Below are 19,118 nucleotides of genomic sequence, written 5' to 3'. Positions count from 1 at the left end.
TGGAAGGTGATAAGTAAACACCAAAGTTGATAATGTGAAGAAAGGAGAAAGAAAATCATGGGTGAGTGGAGTAACAGGTTTTTATGAGATTTTTCAGGACAGAACTCTCGTTGCGACATGGTGAATTTCGATGTTTCGACTATTGTAATTGAGTCCACATCGTCAGATCTTTCCCAATGTTAATATTTGATAAGAGTTGTCATATTGTTCGTGGTGTGGTGGAAACTTTGCATGTTTCGCCTTGAAACAAGAAGTCACCTGTCAATATCCGTGACGTCCGCATACAGCCCAAAATTTGTGACTGTACGCATAGTGTGACGTACACAAAAATGTATGGTCACAATTTTATGTTATTTAATGTATTTTTTATTTAATGTATTTCAAATGTGATTTAAAGAAAACAGAAATGTTCAAACTTAAGTAAAAGAGGTCCATTACTTCCGCTTGATAAGCCCCTAGGCTTATTTATATACTGGAAGATTTCCGCTTCTCCTTTGGACTTTTTCGCGCGGTTTGTTTACTTCCTCATTCGACAGAGTGAAGCTGTATGGAGAAGTCGGCTGTTGTCGCCTGTTTCATCCTTTCTCCTGTTTATACAGGTTGGTGGACTTTTAAGAGAAAAAAAGATTGTGTTGTTATGTACACATGTTTATTACAGTTTAAAATGACTGAAAAGTTTTGTTGATGTTTGTACGTGTATGTATATATGAGTTTGTGAGCACATGGAGAAGTACAATCTCCCAGTGTGGCGCTAGCTATAACCTTTTATTTTATTTATAACCACGTAAAGTTGAGAGATTATATAGGTTTGGCTTCAGTACATTTCAATTATGGGTTGTTTTGTTTGTGCGACAGTTGAAAGTATTTTAGTTGAGGATGATTTTGCATGTGTGTAAATAAATTCGACAGAGTGAAGCTGTATGGAGAAGTCGGCTGTTGTCGCCTGTTTCATCCTTTCTCCTGTTTATACAGGAATTCTCATCTGCTTATAGGCTCTCAACGTGAGACCTGTAACAATAGCAAACATGCCGACTGCGCATGCTCTAGAGTACTTGGGATGCTTCTCCTCGTCGATGCTTCTCATCTCTTGCACCAATGTACTGAATTCACCATCCCTGGTCTTATTCTTGTTAAGCGGTTCCACGTTATATTGTCTCTTTTTACCTTTTATGTCCGAGGCTTAAGAGTCCAGGCCTGAGGACATTTACATGCCAATACTGACTCATAGTCATAGCGCCACCTACTGACAACAGGACATCAACCTTGTATGACAAACAACATCCCATTTACATGAAACTTAACACAGTGTGGTCCACATTTCATATGCAGGACCATGACGTACAATTAGTGCATGCTCATAGTGGACACAGGAAGTGACATTTAAGTCCTTTGTGCAATGAAAAGTATAGCTCTGATAAACCCACTGTACACTACCTGCCCGGCACCTACAAAGTTAGCGACTAGCTGGTGAACATGGTGGAACAGTTAGCAGCTACAGAACCAGATAATTCCCTCAGGAGTTGGTGGAGACCAGACCAAAGCTAACAGCCAGAACACACCTCTGTTTGCTAAAACAGGGTGATAATATGTCCAATGTTGTGTTTACGGCTTGTTCCGCTGCCCTCAAGAGGCCAAAGAACATAGGAATCAATGGGCTTGGGGCCAAGTGCCACAGAAGGCGTAGGTTTTGAGATATGGACTAACACATTGTTGTTTTGGACTTTTCATGGGATTGTTGACAAAATGGATAATTTACAATATTGTCGACATTTAAAGTATGTGCTACTACCAAATGAAAACTATAGTGCTTCTCTGATTCTGTTATCTATAATCAAACGTATTGCTTTTTTCTGTCTTTTCCCACTATACAGCTGACGAACTTGAGCAGTCACCCAAGAGTTGGACTGAATCTCAAGTAAGCACTTGGCTACGATCTATTGGAGTGAAGGAGCACTACATAGAAAAACTCTTTGAGGAAGAAGTAGATGGACAAATCCTTCTCACACTGGATGAGGACTTTTTGAAGACAAAGATTTGCATGAAATCAGGGCCTGCTCATTTGATTATTCAAACGAGAGATGAGCTCATCAACTCCCGGCAAAAGTCACAAGAGAAGAAAAAGCTCACCAGTACCAAAAACACTGAGTTGAAACAGAAAAACATCAATCAGAAATCAGTTCAGTGTCCTCCTACAAAGAGTGAAGGTCCTCCTGAGAGATATCAAGATGTCTCGAAAGAGAGACAAACTGCTCAGAAGCCTCATGTGTCAACTTCAGAGGAAGACTGCAGACCACGACCATTTGATCAAGACGGGATTGATTTCATATATGTAAAGCACAGAGTCCTGCAACCAGAGTCAGGCGCCTTTAATCTGATATTTCCATGCCATGAATTTAAGTCTTTTGCTGTAGCTGTTGAATTGGACCGCACAAGACTCCAAGCTAAGTTTGCCAAAGAGGTTCTTAAATTTGCAACTGGCTGTATGAATATCAGATCAAATGGCACGATACACTTTGGTGTGATGGACAGCAAGGAGGATGCAGGATACGTGCATGGTGAGATAATCGGTATCCCGATAAAAGAGAAAGACATTTATGTAGATGCTTTGGACTACATTGAAAGGAGTATCTCCTCTGACAAGGAGCATGTACGCCAGTGTGTGCGGCCACCAAGGTTCATTGAGGTTATGGATCGAGAAAGTACTGAAAAGAGGTACGTGGTAGAGGTTGACATTTTGCCTTCAATAAGTATTGTTAAGAGCAAGGTGTATTCAGTTCGTCTTCCAAACTTTAAAGAGTCAGCTAACAAAGTAGAATTTGAGAAAGAAACAATTCTGCGGAGGGTGGGTTCAAAAACAGAGCCAGTGAGCGACAAAGACCAAAGTGATTTTTACCAGCGAGTCAAAGATCGGGATGCTCAAAGAGAAGAAGCAGAGAAAAGTCAGTTCCTCAGTGCTCCAGACTTCTGCCAAGACCTTGGAAGGAAACTCACAATGCTGATGACTAGTGGGAAGAAATTCATTGAAAATGAGAAATGGTTCATATTTGTCACAAACAAATTCAAACCTGATGACCTTTGCAACATTGACTGGCTGCTTAACATGAACATATTCTGTGTGTTTGACTTTGACCCAGACTCAAAGATATCGGGTCTTTGCAGTAGATATCTCCAACATCACGCTGCAAACATGCATTCTCTGCAGAGCTATAGGATATCTGGTGACATGAGCATCAAAGAATTCACAAGCCACTTGCATCTGTTCGAGCAAACTAGCTGGATCTTTTGTAATGGCCGTACTGACTTCAAAGGAAATGAAACTCCATGTGATGAAATGACTTGGATCAAGACAAAGATGACTTTCTTGAGGGAATCTGTGTCTTTGATCTGTAAACAAATCCTGCCAAAAGGGACGTTCCAAGTCATTTTCCTTCTCACATCACCAGTTGAGAAACCACTTTTGCACACCTTTAATGAGTTTTTCACAGACATGGAAGGCCATGAAGACATCATTTGCATCTGTGAATCAGAGAAAAACTTTCAGAGGTGGCAAAGCTTTGCAGAGGGTTCATGTGGAGTAGAAACTGTGAACCATTCCAGTGTTGTCGGGATGAAAATGAGTCACATTAATGCAACACTGCAGCAAATACAACCCATAAAAGCATGTGCCAGCAAACACTTGCCAGTATTTGTGAAAGGGACATGTCTTCTTGAAACACACGTAGAGGAACAGATGTATTCTCTGGAAATTCTGACGGTCGATCATTGTGATGAAACAAGCAAAGACTTCATCGATGAGGAGAAAGCAAACATTGAACAGCAGTTCTACCGTGGTGGGAGAGTGACCTGGTTGAATTTCTGGCTTGCTGAGCACCAGTATGTTGGAGAGGTAATTGAAAGAGATGCGTATCATGACGTTTCCAAACTTCTCAATGACACTTTGAAGTGGAATGCAGATGAACCTCCGGTGAATAGTATAAACATCTACCATCATCCAGGAAGTGGCGGAAGCACTGTGGCAAGACAAGTGCTGTGGAACATGAGGAGAGATCTAAGGTGTGCAGTTGTGAAGCCTTCATACTCAGCTGCCGTTGTAGCACAACATGCAGTTGAACTAAGAGAATATGAAGAAAAAGATCCACAGAGGTGTCTTTCTGTGCTGCTCCTCATTGAGGACTCAGACAAAGAATATCTAGATGACCTCAGGAATGAACTAGAGGTTGCCATTAACACCAAAAGAATCCAGTATGTAACTCCATGTTTCATTTTGTTGAGCTGCAGACGGTCCTATGAACCAGAGGGGAGATGCAAGGAGTCTCCACTACAGAATGTGTCTGTCACTCACAAACTGTCTACTCAAGAGAAGAGAAAATTTTCTGGAAAACGACAGAAGCTTGAGGAACAGTATCAGCCTGAATTCATCCTGACATTTGTTTTGATGAGTGAAGGATTCCATGTGGATTATGTTCAACACTTTGTGACAAATCTGCTCAAAGGCATTGACCGCCAATCTCTTGTCACTCGCCTCATTCTCTATGTAGCACTGCTAAACACTTATGTTCAAAACTCTTTCATCTCTCAGTCCCATTGTGAAGCTTGGCTTGCTTTAACCATTCACTTGGAGAGATTTCGCCAGCATGAGTTTGAGAAATCACTCAGCCCTCAGGCTAAACTAGTCTTCTTGCACCTCAGAGATGACAAGACGTACATTGAATCAATCAGAATCATCCACCCACTTGTTGCAAAAGAAATTCTCCAACAACTTCTGGGAAACCAGACCCAAAGCAGTTTGGCAATGAATTTGCTCTGCGAGAACGTGCTTTTCGAGCACAGATTTGGAAGGGAAGAATATCTGTCGTTTTTGAGAGCACTTTTCATTAGGCGATCCAGAATAAGCAAAGGGGACAAATATGATAGTTTTTTCTCCCCTCTGATTGAGCATGTGTGTGAAAACGAGAAAAGCCCAGACAAAGCAATTGGGTTACTCAATGAAGCGTTTCAGCATTTCCACAACGATCCATTCTTTGCACAACAACTTGCTCGTCTTCATTATACTTATGAAAAGTTTGAGGAGGCAAAACACTGGGCAGAGACAGCAGCTAAACAGCTGCCCAACAACTCATACATACTCGACACTAAAGGACAGGTGTACAGGAAATGGTTCCAAGCAAAATGCAAAGCTATTGACAATGACAATGTACCAAAGACAGCCCTAAATATAGCAGATGCTGTTGAGACTGCACTGAAAGCCCTGGAGTGTTTTCAAGAATGTGAGAAAGCAGCTGAGGCAGATATGGAAAACGTAAACAGTTCAGGGTTTTTTGCCGAAGTTGAGGTTGGATGCAGCCTGCTCAAACTGATCTCTTCATTGCAAGTGTTTACAAACAGAGCCAATGGCCATTCAGAGTGTATGAAGTACCTGTTAACAGAGTACATTCCGGAGGAAGTTGAAGATGCCTGGGAACCATTTCATGGCCGTTTGAAAAAACTTCACAAGACAATGCAAGATGCCTTGGAATGGATTTCAGAAGACCTCAGTTACTTCCAGACAGACATTGGTGCAGATGAAGAAGAGACTGAAAGTCCTGAGGAGAAGAGAAGTCATCCACTGACATGGCTGGCAAAAAGATCTTCTGAATATGGGAAGTACTTCAGTGAAGTTTATTCAACTGCACTTCTACAAGATGGGCAATCAATCCCAACCAATCTAACTACTTTCCAAAAACGCATGATCGTTTATCATCTTGGCGGGGGTAACATAACATCCATCCTCTCCAAGCTAACTGACCAGAGGGATGCAGTACGTCTCCTAGAGACCATCATTTCTCTCTACCCCAGCAATCCAATAAAGGCCAAATTTGGTCAAAGGGATATTGTCAATTACATAGTGGCCCACATTTCTCTCAACTGCTTGTCACCACAGACTCAAAAGGTAACTCCTCTGAAAGATCTACAGGCGCTTTGTCGTCAGTTCCCATCTGATAAAAGGAAATGTTTACCAAGTGCCCTGTTCTTGCTAACTTTGCTATTCTGGCCAGAGGATCACGACACAGATCAAGAGAAAGAAACCAAATATGAAATTGTGCTATCGGCTGTTGAACACCTGGAAAAAGGCTACTGGACCAAGAAAAAGGACATTCCTCAGCGGAAAAGAAGGATTTACACCCATTTTTTTCTAGGCAATGGGAATGGATTGGATAAATTTGTCCACAAGAGAAGGTTTGAAAAAGTCACAAAGGGGATCTCAGTCTCTGAGAAACGTATGAAGTGGTTTAGGGGTGAGGCATGGAAAAAGCCTGAGATTGCCAAGATGCTGAAATGTGTTTCTGGATGGACTGAAGAAGGAGTGGTGTACCTTGAGGGCCCTCAAAAAAAGAAATTCAGTATGGTGCCTCTTCATGTACCTTCAGTGCCTCATAGTAATGAAAACATCACATTCTACCTAGGGTTTACCTTCAGAGGCCCTGTTGCCTGCAACATCATTGTGAAAAAATAGTGTGTCTTTGAACAATGATCCTGTCCTGTACGTGCTGAAGTATGGACCTAGTATCCACCTCATTACCAAGAGCAAAAACACATTATCAAAAGATGAATTCAAAACATTCAAGCCTTCGTATGACAGTTCGTCACGTAGGCAATATTCGCCTGATAAGACGAAACTAAAAATGTTGAAATACATGGTATGGTATGAGTATTGTTTTGTTTTGTAAGATGTAAGATTTGTGTAATAATAATAAGTGTAATATTTATATTTTGCATTTTTTTCTTGTTTATATATACGTAAATGTACTAAAATGACGAACAAGTTTTTGTGTATGAACATGGACTATGGCATGATTCACTCTGGATACCCGGAGTAATAACAGTGTACAGTGTAAACTGAATTAGCTACTGTACAGCTCAATTCTTCTCCTATAGAAACTTTAATTGTAAAAATAGAAACTTAGTGTCCTGTTATTTTTATGTTGTTTGTAAATCCAGTTCAGATGGACTGCAGTTCACGCCCGGCATCAAAATGCATTTCAAGTGCATCTCAAGTGGCCATTTTTGGATTTTGTTAACTAGCTCACATTTTGTTATCCTTTGGAACACTGCTAAACAGAAAAGGCTATAAAACAAGAAATGTGTGGTGGCTGTTTGGTACCTCAAATCTAGTGACCAGAATGTGACGTGACTTGAATGTGAGCATTCAGAACCGACTACATCCACAGTCGGCTTTAAACAAATGCACTTGATCCCATGACACGAGATGAAGTGAGAACCGTGTTGTGGAAAATTGAATTGGTGAGATCTGAAATTAACACAAAGAAACAAGTTGTCTTTTGTGTGGTTTATTCTTTGCAAAGAGGTCAAACAGTCATACAGTCTGCTGAGTGAAAGACAAGAACAATATGAAGCAGCGCTTTCTTCTTCTTCAAGAATGGGGGGCATAAGGTTGAGCAGTCTATAGATATAAATATAGACATAGACATATGAGTTCGCAGAATTATAGGAAGTGCAAAAGGTTACGTGAGGGTCAGAGCGACAAACTGCACTTGCACTTTCCATCACTAGAATTTTCCATTACAACCTTTTCTAAATGTCTGGGCTTCTAGCAGATCATGATAGCTTACACTCACTCTTCTATATTTTCCAGGATACAATGTAGAAAGCAATGAAATTAAATGCAAGTATTTTCATGGCAAATGTATTAGTGTTTTAACAATAAATGTATTGTAAAACATTTATGTCACTGAATGCAATAAAACCTTTTCTTTTTCAATTTTAGTTTTATGTTGTCGATCCTTGAACAAACTACATCGACCTTTCAAGTTCAACTGATAATGATATTCAGAAAATATGAATTTACAATGCAACTGGCAGACTTTTACATGTATGTACATATGTATGGCCTATACTTGAAAAATGAATACAAATTAACACTTCACATCAAGTTTAACACTGTCCAAAGAACTTGAATATGTTTTATAACAGTACGTGTGGTCACGTTATAGGACAACTTCAAGAAAAGTTAATTAAAAGAAAATGATCCACTGCAACTTTACAGTTGAAGAACAATTATGAGATGTTTATCTTTTTTCAGTTAAGTTGTTCCAAAGGTTAAGGACCATAATTTCCAGTACTTCATTATCTTTTCATTTTACACATGGGAACAGTCAAAAGAGTCTGTTCATCTCTTCATTGTGATACCTACTAAATGTGTTGGAGCTAAACCATGTAGCTTTAGAAATTATAAAATTGATTATGGAATGATCTGAGACAAGTGAGTCAATAGTGATTAATACACTTTCAATGCACATTAAAAAACAGCCTAATTTTGAGATATTTCATAACTAAATGTAAATGAACAACTTTTATGTCTCCAAGTTAATGGCTGTAGTTTTGATGCTGGTTGAACACAACAGGGAATTTTCTGTGTCAGTTTATGTACCTCAGTTTATTTAGTATGTGGTCATCGGACTTACAGGTGTTCATATTAAGTGTTTGACTTATCAAATAGCTTTAATTAATGGAACAATATTTATGCAACATATGTGAATGTATTTTATTTGGAATTAGGACTTAATCATCAGTAATTCAGGGATTAAAGTATTACACCGTTTGGAGGACGATACAATACATGAAATATCTGATAGATATTTAAATCTGAAATGATGACGTTGTTTCTGATCTGGTTAATTTACAAAAATTAGAAGAGGAGAAGGGAGCAGGAGAAGTAGCAGCAGTCGTAGTTTTTGAACACTTTTGTCCCAGTACGCTTGCCCTAGTTTGACTTTACCCTGCGCTTTGCTTCGTCTTCTACATGTTGTTCCATTATTGACATCTTATTTCACGCTTGTTCCGCTGCCTTGCGACACAACTTGTTTTCTGTCACTGCTCGCACGTAGTTAGTTTGAAGGGAAACGCTCCGACACGGAACTGCTCGATAGCTAACTGCTAGCTAACGGCTAACTAATCCAGCTGCGACTGAGTCAGTGAAATCAACAGTTCAACATCCACACATTGAACAAAACTGTGAGTGTGAATGATTCTCCATTACTTATATGTGAATGGTGGCTTTTTATAATAGGTACAACGTACTCCATTGAATATTTGCACCATACGAAGCACAAGGCCTGCAGCTTACTGCAGAGCTCACCTTAAATGCCCTTTGACCTGGCAGTGCGTCTCTGATGAGGGCATGGGTCTGCTGTCGGACTTCACTGTAGCTGTGCTCCTCCTCGCCTTTGCTTTGTCAACATGTTTATACATCGGCACCTTGTCTAACCAAGAGACCAGACTGGTTAGGTCAGTCTATGTGAAGCAAAATAAAACCAAAGCACATGAAAGACTTGTTGACAATAATCCAGCAAAACCACAGAACAGTTCAGTGGAGACAAGAGGAGTCCACCCAGAAAGCTCCCGAGAGAAAGATATTTCCAGAGATAATAAATGCACCATGGCCCCAGAGAGCCGGTTTGACTGTGCCAGAGACCGGCTTCTCAGCCAGAGAGAGTGTGAGGAGAGGGGATGCTGCTACGCCCCCCTGCCTGACTCTGCAGGACCACCTTGGTGCTTCTACCCCAGTTTGTACCCTGGCTACAAAATGGGTCCCTTGACTCCCACCACGCGAGGCCATGCTGCCACCCTGACTCGTGCCACCCACTCCTATCTCCCCAGAGATATCTCCACTCTACACATGGAAGTCATAGAAGAGACTGCAGGCTGCTTACACCTCACTGTGAGTACCCAGGACAACCATCTAAAAAGACACAATGAAGGAAATGCAGGAGTGTCTTGACTTGAGTTCCCTGTTGATTTGCATGTTTACTGCAAGAGTAAAATATGTCCTCTGGCCATTGAGATCAAGAGATCAGACCCATTAATCTACACACTAGGACACATTAGGACGTGCTGGTAAAAACATTTGTTTTCTCTCAAGTTAAAGGACCCATCATCTCAGCGGTATGAAGTTAAGCTCCCAGCTGGTGTTCCTCAGAGCAGAGCTGGAACCCAAGATGCCCTCTATACCACTGAATACCAGTCTGACCCATTTGGCTTCATAGTGCGGCGAAAATCGAATGGCAGAGTTATGTGAGTAGTTCTGTTCAGTTTTAATCTATATAGGATGCATTATGTAGATGGCATCATAGTAACGTCTGTATAGCGTTACCTTTGTCCATCATTATCAACAGCTTACTTAACGTCTGCTTGTGCCTATTCCCACTGTTGTAGTCACATTATCTACTTGCTTGGTACAGTTAATACAGTTGATATAGTGTTTTCTTTTAGTTTTACATTCATAGTCTATATTTCTATTCCTGTTATTTCTAACATTTGCACCACAGAAACACAGATGCACAGTTCTCTATAAATGTACATATTTTTTAACATAGTAACATAGGTTGATGTACCTCATTGTAACCAGTATCCTGAACTTTCATTAATGTGTTTTACTATGTATATATAATCAGTGGCCACTTACACCTGTAAAATCTAATGCGGTCCAATACAACAGCTGAGCCATAAATGAATACAAGTTAGTGGACTGCATTATATTGAAATGTGTTTGTAATGTCCCACCCCCCATTTACGAACATGAGGGGGTCAGATTATTAGAAACACATTTCAATATAATGCAGTTCAGTACAACACCACCACTAACTACAACCTCATTAATAAACATATAGTTGAATTAACACCCCTCTACCAAAACTGGCCCTTAAAGGAAGCTGTTGTACTGGATTGCATTAAGATTGTATCAGTGTACCTAATGAAGTGGTCAGGGAGTGTATTTATTTCTCTATTTATGTTGAGCATCTTGAACACAAAAAGTTCTCTTATCTTATTTTATCTTATGAGTCTGTGTGAAATGACTGATTTCCTTAATTGTGATCACCATATAGTGCATGTTTGTCCTCTGTGTCCTGCCTGTCCAGTATGAATACCACCGTCGCTCCTCTGCTGTTTGCTGACCAATACCTGCAGCTGTCCACCGCACTGGCCTCTTCCCTTGTGTCTGGCCTTGGGGAGCATTACACCTCCCTCCTCCTGGACCTTAACTGGACTTCTCTGACTCTCTGGAACAGAGATATGGCGCCTCATGTGAGTCCTTTTCGGTGGCTCTCAACCTGAGGGTCGGGACCCTTCAAGGGGTCACAAGAAAAATAGAAGAGATAATAAAGAGATACGAAACAGGAAATAAAACATATTCCTGCTGCAATTGTTCATTTTTCTCTAATCTAGTTTAACCTCTTCCAGTCTCAAAAACTTGAATTAAACAAATTTGAAAAGAAACTTAATCTGAAATATAGTGATAGAAATATAGATAACCTATGTCAGGGGGTTGCAAGTAGTCATTGCATCACTTTAAAGGGCCACAAGCCAAAAAGGTTAGTAACCCCTGGTCTATGGGACATGTCAGTGATGTCCATTATGCAAAACGTAATCATCCCCTCTTTTTAATTTACAGCACATTAAAACATCCTGAAATATTTGGACATTTTAAATCAGCCTGTCAATCTGCAGAACAGTCTTTATTAAGCTTTTGTCATTTCTTACCTCCTGTTCAAGCTGTAAGTGTGTCTTTCTCTACAGGCTGATGCCAACCTCTATGGCTCCCACCCATTTTACTTAGTACAGGAGGAGGACGGCTTGGCACATGGAGTTTTCCTGCTCAACAGCAATGCAATCGGTACCGAGCTATAAAACTCATACAGCATCTCACTGCCATTTTGTTTGTCCTCACTTTCCATACAGAATTCATTTTTCTAGCATATAATAAAACTTATTATTGCTAAATATCTTTCCTAATGTCTCTGTAGAGGTGATGTTGCAGCCGACCCCCGCTCTAACCTGGGTGGCTATCGGTGGAATCTTGGACCTGTACGTTTTCTTGGGTCCTGACTCTCAAAGTGTTTTATGACAGTACCTCCAGGTCATAGGTATGTCTCTTCAGTGCTGATATTCAGTAACCTGAGATATGTTAGCTATATATCTATTAACAAGAGAAATGTGTAGTTTTTAAGTGGAAAACCTGTAAAAGCATGTGACTGTGTGTGCTGTATATTTGAATGAACCCTGAAGCAACCTGGAAAAGAGTGGATGTGTTTCTGTGTTTCCCTGATGTCATTTATCTGTCCCCAGGGTATCCTATGATGCCTCCCTATTGGTCATTGGGCTTTCATCTGTGTCGTTGGGGTTACACAACCTCGAATACAACCCGGAATGTGGCACAACGCATGCACAATGCTAAATTTCCCATGGTAAGTTAAATACTCACACAGCTCTATAAAATGGAAGTAATAATTGAAGGACATTTTTCCCATATATGTGCATTTATTATGTACAAATTTTAACATAATCACAGAGAGGATTTGTGACGTTACGCGTGAACATTTACTGTGACAATCTCAGATACTTTTAGTTGTCATCAACAATTAGCTTTTTTCACCGCCAGGATGTGCAGTGGAATGATCTGGACTATGCAGCTCAGCGCAGGGTATTCACCTTTGACCCCTGGCGATTTGGGGACCTCCCAGAGATGGTGGAGGAGTTCCACAAGAGAGGCATGAAGTACATCCTTATACTGGTGAGCCCTCTTTAAGTTTAAAAGACCTCACAAACATCTGATGCTGCTTTAACTATCAGTAAATATTTGAGCATTTAATTCAAAAAGGAAAAACACAGACACAATGCATCATTTATTTAAATTGATTATATTGTGTAATTGTCAAAATGAGCACAAGTAATGAGTAACAGTGTTTTTCCATTAGAGGGCAGCAAAGCTTTTTTAAATTGTGACTGAGTCATGCTCTCCTGGTTTCTGCCTCAGGACCCAGGGATCAGCAGCACCAGCCCCCCTGGAACTTATTTGCCCTTTGATGATGGACTGAAACGAGACGTCTTCATTAAAAATGCTACAGGACACATCCTGATAGGGAAGGTTGGACTTTTTTCTGGGGATGTATGTTTCTCAGTCCCATTGTGAGGTGTGTATGTCATGCACATTCCCATACTATGTATGTAGGTTTGGCCAGGTCCAACAGCCTTCCCCGACTTCACAAACCCAGAGACCAGATGCTGGTGGGAGGACTGCATCAGAGATTTTCATTCTAAAGTTCCTGTGGATGGTCTGTGGATTGTGAGTATTTACAAACACACAGAGCACAGGTTATTTAGCCTTCAGTTCTGAAACATGTACTTGGTTTTGTGGTTGTGTGTTTAGTTTGTTTGCAGCTTAAAATCGCATAAAGAAAAACTTATCCTCTGTTGTTTTTCTCCCATTCTCCACCCAGGATATGAATGAACCAGCCAGTTTTGTGCAGGGCTCAGTGGAGGGCTGTCCTGACAGTGAGCTTGAGAACCCACCCTACACACCCAGTAAGTGTACTGGATCAGTGTTTCACTTTATCAGAGTCTAAAAGCATACAAACACTACTAGTTTTACATTTATAGTCAGTTTATATATTGAAGTGCATTGTGCCTGTGTCTCTCTGACTGTCATACAAACAGTTGTGGTTGGAGGCCAGTTGAACTCAGGAACTCTTTGCATGTCGGCTCAGCAGAAGCTGTCCACTCACTACAACCTGCACAACATGTACGGACTGACAGAAGCCTACGCCACGCACAGGTTAGACTCTGCAGCGAACAGTTATTTCACTGTGAGCAGCAGAATGTAATTAAGCAATGAGTTATGAGCAGCAGTTAGCAAAAATGACCATTTTATGCAAGCCACCAGCTTTATATCACAGTGATAACACCATCGTAACAAAGAATAAAGTCTAATCTTTTGACAGGGAAGTCAATCACCTAATTATATAGCTCAAGCTTAGAAACTTAGCTTAGCTCAAAAGTAGGTCAACAATGTGTCGTATGAACAAAACATTGTGGTATAGCTCATGGAAAGTTAGATTACTCTTGTGTGGTTACAAGTGTATGTTTGTTGGGCATTTTAATGTAAACAGAATAGAAGGACAGGCTTTCTTGACAAATTTCAATTTTGAAGTTGTTCTTTGGCTTTTGTTATTTGTACTGCATACTGTATTCATCCTGGGGGTTGGCTGCCATCCTCAGCGCTCTCATGAAGGTACGAGGGAAGAGACCCTTCGTCCTGTCTCGCTCTTCCTACCCTGGCATTGGACGCTTCTCTGGAGTCTGGACAGGAGACGTCAGGAGCAACTGGGAGCAGCTTCGATACTCCGTCCCTGGTGAGGAGATGTAGTTTCTGAAAGGTCATAATACTGTGTTGTTGTTGAATGCATGTGATTCTTCAGTGGTTATTCAGTTGTGGGATATTAGCTTGAGATGGTCTCAGCTCTTGTGTTTGACAGATCTGTATGTGGTAGAATAAAAGGTTCAACCAAACCATCAGAAAGAGTTTTTTTTTCATCTTTTTTGAACTGACCAAAGATCATTTGATATGATTCAGACTGACCTTTTGCACCTGCCCCCCTCCCACAGCGGTGCTGCAGTTCAGCCTGTTTGGGGTGCCCCTTGTGGGGGCGGACATCTGTGGCTTTGGAGGCAACACCACCGAGGAGTTGTGTGTACGATGGATGCAGCTTGGGGCCTTCTACCCATTTATGAGAAACCACAATGACAAGCCGAACGCTGTGAGACAGAGACACTGTGTTTTTTTTAGGACGTAGGGGGTCTGCCCTGTATGTTTTTTCCACTGTGTCTAGAGCAGTCCATCTGTTTCATGTATTATGAATAGAGGTAACTCTATATCTTCTCATTGTCTGTGTCCATGTGCCGCAGCCTCAGGAGCCCTATATATTTGGGCAGAAGGCCCAGGCAGCCATGCGGAGTGCATTGAACCTTCGTTACTCCCTTCTCCCGTTCCTTTACACTCTTTTCCATCGTGCACACACTTCTGCCGACACTGTGGCCAGGCCTCTCTTCATGGAGTACGTGTTCCCGCCGCTCCATCCCCTATTGTCCTACATAAATGAAATGATTAAGACCACATGCTTCACTTTCATAACATTATCATTTTTTCTGCTCCTTGTCTGTGCATCCCTCTTAGGTTTCCCACTGACCCTAACAGTCAGACCATAGACCGACAGTTCCTGTGGGGGAGTTCGCTTCTCATTAGCCCGGTCTTAGAGCAAGGGGCAGTAGAGCTGGCCGCCTACCTGCCCCCTGGCACTTGGTACAGCCTGCACAATGTGAGTCGCTCAACACTATTCAGCTGTCTGTCTCTCAAAATACCACCACTGAGGTTCTATCCATTTTTGTTTGTTTACTATTAAAGGCCACCGTGTTTGAGGCTTTCTGTGGTTACACATGACTGACGTGTTCACCTGTTTCCCTTTGGGGGTCTGTGTTGTGCTCTCTAGGGTCAGCCTTTCTACAGTAAGGGTCAGTACCTGCTCCTGCCAGCCCCTCTGGACACCATCAACGTCCACGTGAGGGAGGGGCACATTATCCCCCAGCAGGTGGGTGTCTACTCTGGATAAACTGCCAATATGCCATATTGGTTCAGTAAGGAGACAAAATGTGGTACATGAATTATTAATAAAATATTTGAGGATGGGAAAAACCCACAATACATAATTGAGACAGGCGAAAGAAGTACTTAGTATTCCTACTTACAATTTCTACTTCTATTCAGCTGAATCATGTTTGAGGCTGGTGTAAAATAAACTGTGTAACTGTTCATTAAAATATTACAGTTTACTGTCTTCAGTACCGTCAGTTCACACTTTTAGGCTTTGTTTGATAATCAATATAGTTCCTTGGCAGAAGATTTAAATTTAGGCCCAGTTAATTTCATTTCTAGGGGCTCAACAATCATTATTGTTTAGCCACTGTTCATTATTTAAGCAGTAACCTTTGTTTTCAGTAAAATGGCTGTGACACGGACGCGTATGATCAAATGTTGCATCAGGTTGTGTTGAACTATAACTATCATGACATCCTGACTGACGTCTTCAAAGCTGAAAACTAGCTGAAACACTTTGGAGATGTTTTGTATCTTTTCATCGCGTTTTCTTTGATCTGCCTTTTCTTGTGAAGGAGCCCGCTTTGACAACCACGGCCTCACGCAGAAACCCTTTCTTCCTGACGGTGGCACTGTCAGCAGGCGGCTGGGCCTGGGGCCACTTGTTCTGGGATGACGGGGACAGTCTTGACACCTTCGAAATGGGAAATTATTGTTATGTTATCTTCATCACTGGACAGGTAGGGAAGAGACGAGTGATATTTGCATTGGAAACACTGATGAGGCAACGTTTTGCATTTTGCCGCACTACTACTTGATTTAAAAGTCTCTTTACTGACTGAATGTCTTCTTCAGTCTCAGGTGGTGAGTGATCCTCTGAGGCTGAATGGGGCCCTGGACGGTCTGGTGCTGGGAGGGCTGCAGGTGTTCGGGGTGCCCTCACCACCCCTATATGTATTAGCCAATGGGGACAAGGTCAGGGACTTCACGTACCGCAGTGACACCAAGGTGAATTCTGTGTGACTCAGCACTACTTCCTTTGGTGTTTGATAATGACGTCATTCTGCAGATAAGCGTCTGTATGTGTATTTATTTGCCATGTTTGTCCTCCCTCTTTCACTCTCTTCCCACAGGTTTTGACAGTGACCAGCCTGGCCTTGCCCATGTCAAAGGTGTTTACCGTCCAGTGGGCTCTCTGATGCACTAAAGTTTATTACCCAGGAGCCTTTGGTTACGCTTGCTCTGCCTCTTTGTCCAAATTGGAAAGTAGTACTTTGTAAGCAGCAATTTTTAAAATTGTAAAATGTCATGACATCAAACAAAGGGAGCCATCATCTTGATGTATCTGGTTTTCTTGCTCGGTAATGTTTGCTTCTAACTGCCACACTGAATCAAGACAACTGTTTATACCTGTTTGTATTTTTCAAATCATGTGTATATATTTTTGTTACTAAAGTGCATTATAAATAAAAAAGAGATTTTTGCTTATTGTTTACTATGATGCATTTAATGTTTCATCCTGTTCATTTCAACTAATTATTTTTTTTCAACATAACAGTTCAAAAAAGAACTGTAGTATTTACATGTACCACCATTATTGTACAGTACATATTGAATAAATATATAAATGATTTATTGTAAATGTTACTAGGAGGATTTCATATTTAATATCCAAGCCAATTTAAAATTCCAAGACAGGATTTTTTTTTTTTAACGACTCAATTTATAGGTTGTAGGCAGTGAAGTGCCTGTTATTAATGTAGTGAGGGGAGAAATGATTTATTGCGTATATATTATAACTAAAACAGGTTTTAAACGGTAAATCCTCACTACGGCTGTGTGACAGGATGCTCTGACTCCAGCTCTGGTCCTGATGATGGACCAACTGCATTCAAGCGTTTGCCTGTGACCTTTAAAACGTCACTTATGATGAAAAAGGGTGAGATCTTTAAGGTAGGCTGGGTCGGATGATGACTTTGGATATTGTAAAACATATTTGTTTACATTATTTAAGTACCGTCATGCCCTGATTCTCCTCCGTGTTTTCCATCTGAAATCTAAAATTCCCGGTTTGTGTGACAGAAAATGCCTTTGACATTCCGGAAGCAGCGAAATTTGGGGGATTGGTCTGGAGCGACGACTGTTACGTCAAGTTAGACACACATGACCAAGTAATTACAGGAAGTAAGACAATTTTAATATAGAAATTAAAGCGCCAGCGCCGCATCCGCCAAAACGGAGGTTTTACTTTGAAAGTTACAACCGGAAGTGTAGCTTTTGCCGTCGAAAGAGCAGCAGTCAAACGTGTGGTGTCACTGTCGGAAAACACAGGGATACAAACAAGACCGCAGCCCGCAACAACTGAGCTAAATCCGGGAGAAATACGGTGAAACGACGCCGGTACATGCTGCTCGGCCCCCGGCTGCACGGCGAGATGGATGTCCGACATGGGCTGTAGACTTCTGCGGCGGGACTGAAGGTGAGCCGCTTGGCCCCCGTTTCTCTCTACATGCTGCTCGCTATTCATTCATTTCTCCTGCTGGAACAGAACAGGTGTAAATGCCAGCAGCCAAGACGGACACATTTCTCCGGCATGAGCGAATAACATCGTTGTCTTGTGTAGCGTGCCGCTGCCGTTGGATAAAACAAACTTTAAAGTTAAATGTAGACACCGTGAAATGTAACTAGCAAGAGGATTTCGGCCATGGTCTAGGCAGCTGAACTAAAATATTTATGCTCAAGATGGTATACAGATAGAGTCCCTGCTCGGGCCAAAAACACACACACACACACACACACACACACACACACACACACACACATACATATATATTAGCATGTGGCCTGTGTGTAAATAGTGCTGTGGTGGCTAAAGTCATCCTCATCCTCCCCTCTCGTCCTGGCAGGCGGCTGCTGCCTGTCAGTGAGAGTGTAATGATAGCTGATGGAGTCCCCGACATTATGGCACGCCTCTGCTACACAGGCTGCACTGTTACTACACTGACAGGGGAAGGGCCACCTTCAATCAGCCTTTTTTTATTATCCTGGTATGTTGTATGGGGCTCACACCAACACCTATCACTTAAATGAACTGTGTATAATGACTGAGCAGTAATATGTAAACCCCTCTACATTATAATGCAGTTCAACACAGCGTTTCTTTCATAAATACTATGTACAGTTTCCATTCATGGTGGCAGGAGGTGAATCAGCTCTATTGTGATTTTTCAGCCTGTAGTTTGTGCTGTTAGTATTGGATAGCATTGCCGTGTAAGTTGTTACAGGTTAAAACAACACCACAGTCAAGTAGCCTGGCCGAAGCAGGATTCTTTAGGCGGATACAGGTATTGACATTTGAGAGTTTAAAACATCTGATAGTTTGTTGGCTGATATTCTTTTCTTTTCTTTTTTTTTTTTTTTTACATGAACACAGTTTTAACAAACAGTTTTAACAAGGATCCCTTAAATTTAGTTATTAAAGAATTCTGTCCGTTCTGAGCGGGACGTTTCATAGCTGCAAAATGAACTTGTCAGGGCGTTACTGTTACTGACATACATGCTGATATCAATATATCTGAGATAAGCTAATATCGGCCGGTGTATATCCACCCAGCGAATTTATATCTATCTGGCTCTAGTAAGTTTAATGTGAGTGCAGAATAATTGAATCACAAATCTAAGCACAACGTAACCA

At 41.3% G+C, this 19,118-nt stretch overlaps 2 protein-coding genes across 2 annotated transcripts; both read left to right on the top strand.

Moving 5' to 3' along the window:
- Positions 1-7,759, top strand: samd9l (sterile alpha motif domain containing 9 like). Its single transcript, XM_070923784.1, has 2 exons — positions 1-61; positions 1,872-7,759. The coding sequence occupies exons 1-2, from the start codon at positions 58-60 to the stop codon at positions 6,491-6,493; spliced, it is 4,626 nt and encodes a 1,541-aa protein (XP_070779885.1). The 5' UTR covers positions 1-57; the 3' UTR covers positions 6,494-7,759.
- A 1,419-nt stretch (positions 7,760-9,178) lies between these two features.
- gaa (alpha glucosidase) lies at positions 9,179-16,919 on the top strand. The gene is given in 19 exon segments (XM_070923308.1): positions 9,179-9,718; positions 9,920-10,071; positions 10,917-11,082; positions 11,575-11,671; positions 11,802-11,921; positions 12,124-12,242; positions 12,437-12,568; positions 12,812-12,922; positions 13,007-13,120; positions 13,275-13,359; positions 13,492-13,609; positions 14,053-14,186; positions 14,440-14,591; positions 14,740-14,888; positions 15,008-15,149; positions 15,321-15,419; positions 16,000-16,164; positions 16,280-16,432; positions 16,558-16,919. Coding segments are annotated over 19 exon segments (2,814 nt in total). The 3' UTR covers positions 16,624-16,919.
- The last annotated feature ends 2,199 nt before the right edge of the window (positions 16,920-19,118 follow it).

Source organism: Enoplosus armatus, chromosome 17 (genome assembly GCF_043641665.1).
Source record: "Enoplosus armatus isolate fEnoArm2 chromosome 17, fEnoArm2.hap1, whole genome shotgun sequence".
NCBI lineage: Eukaryota > Metazoa > Chordata > Actinopteri > Centrarchiformes > Enoplosidae > Enoplosus > Enoplosus armatus.
This window is presented reverse-complemented; position numbering and strand designations above follow the sequence as displayed.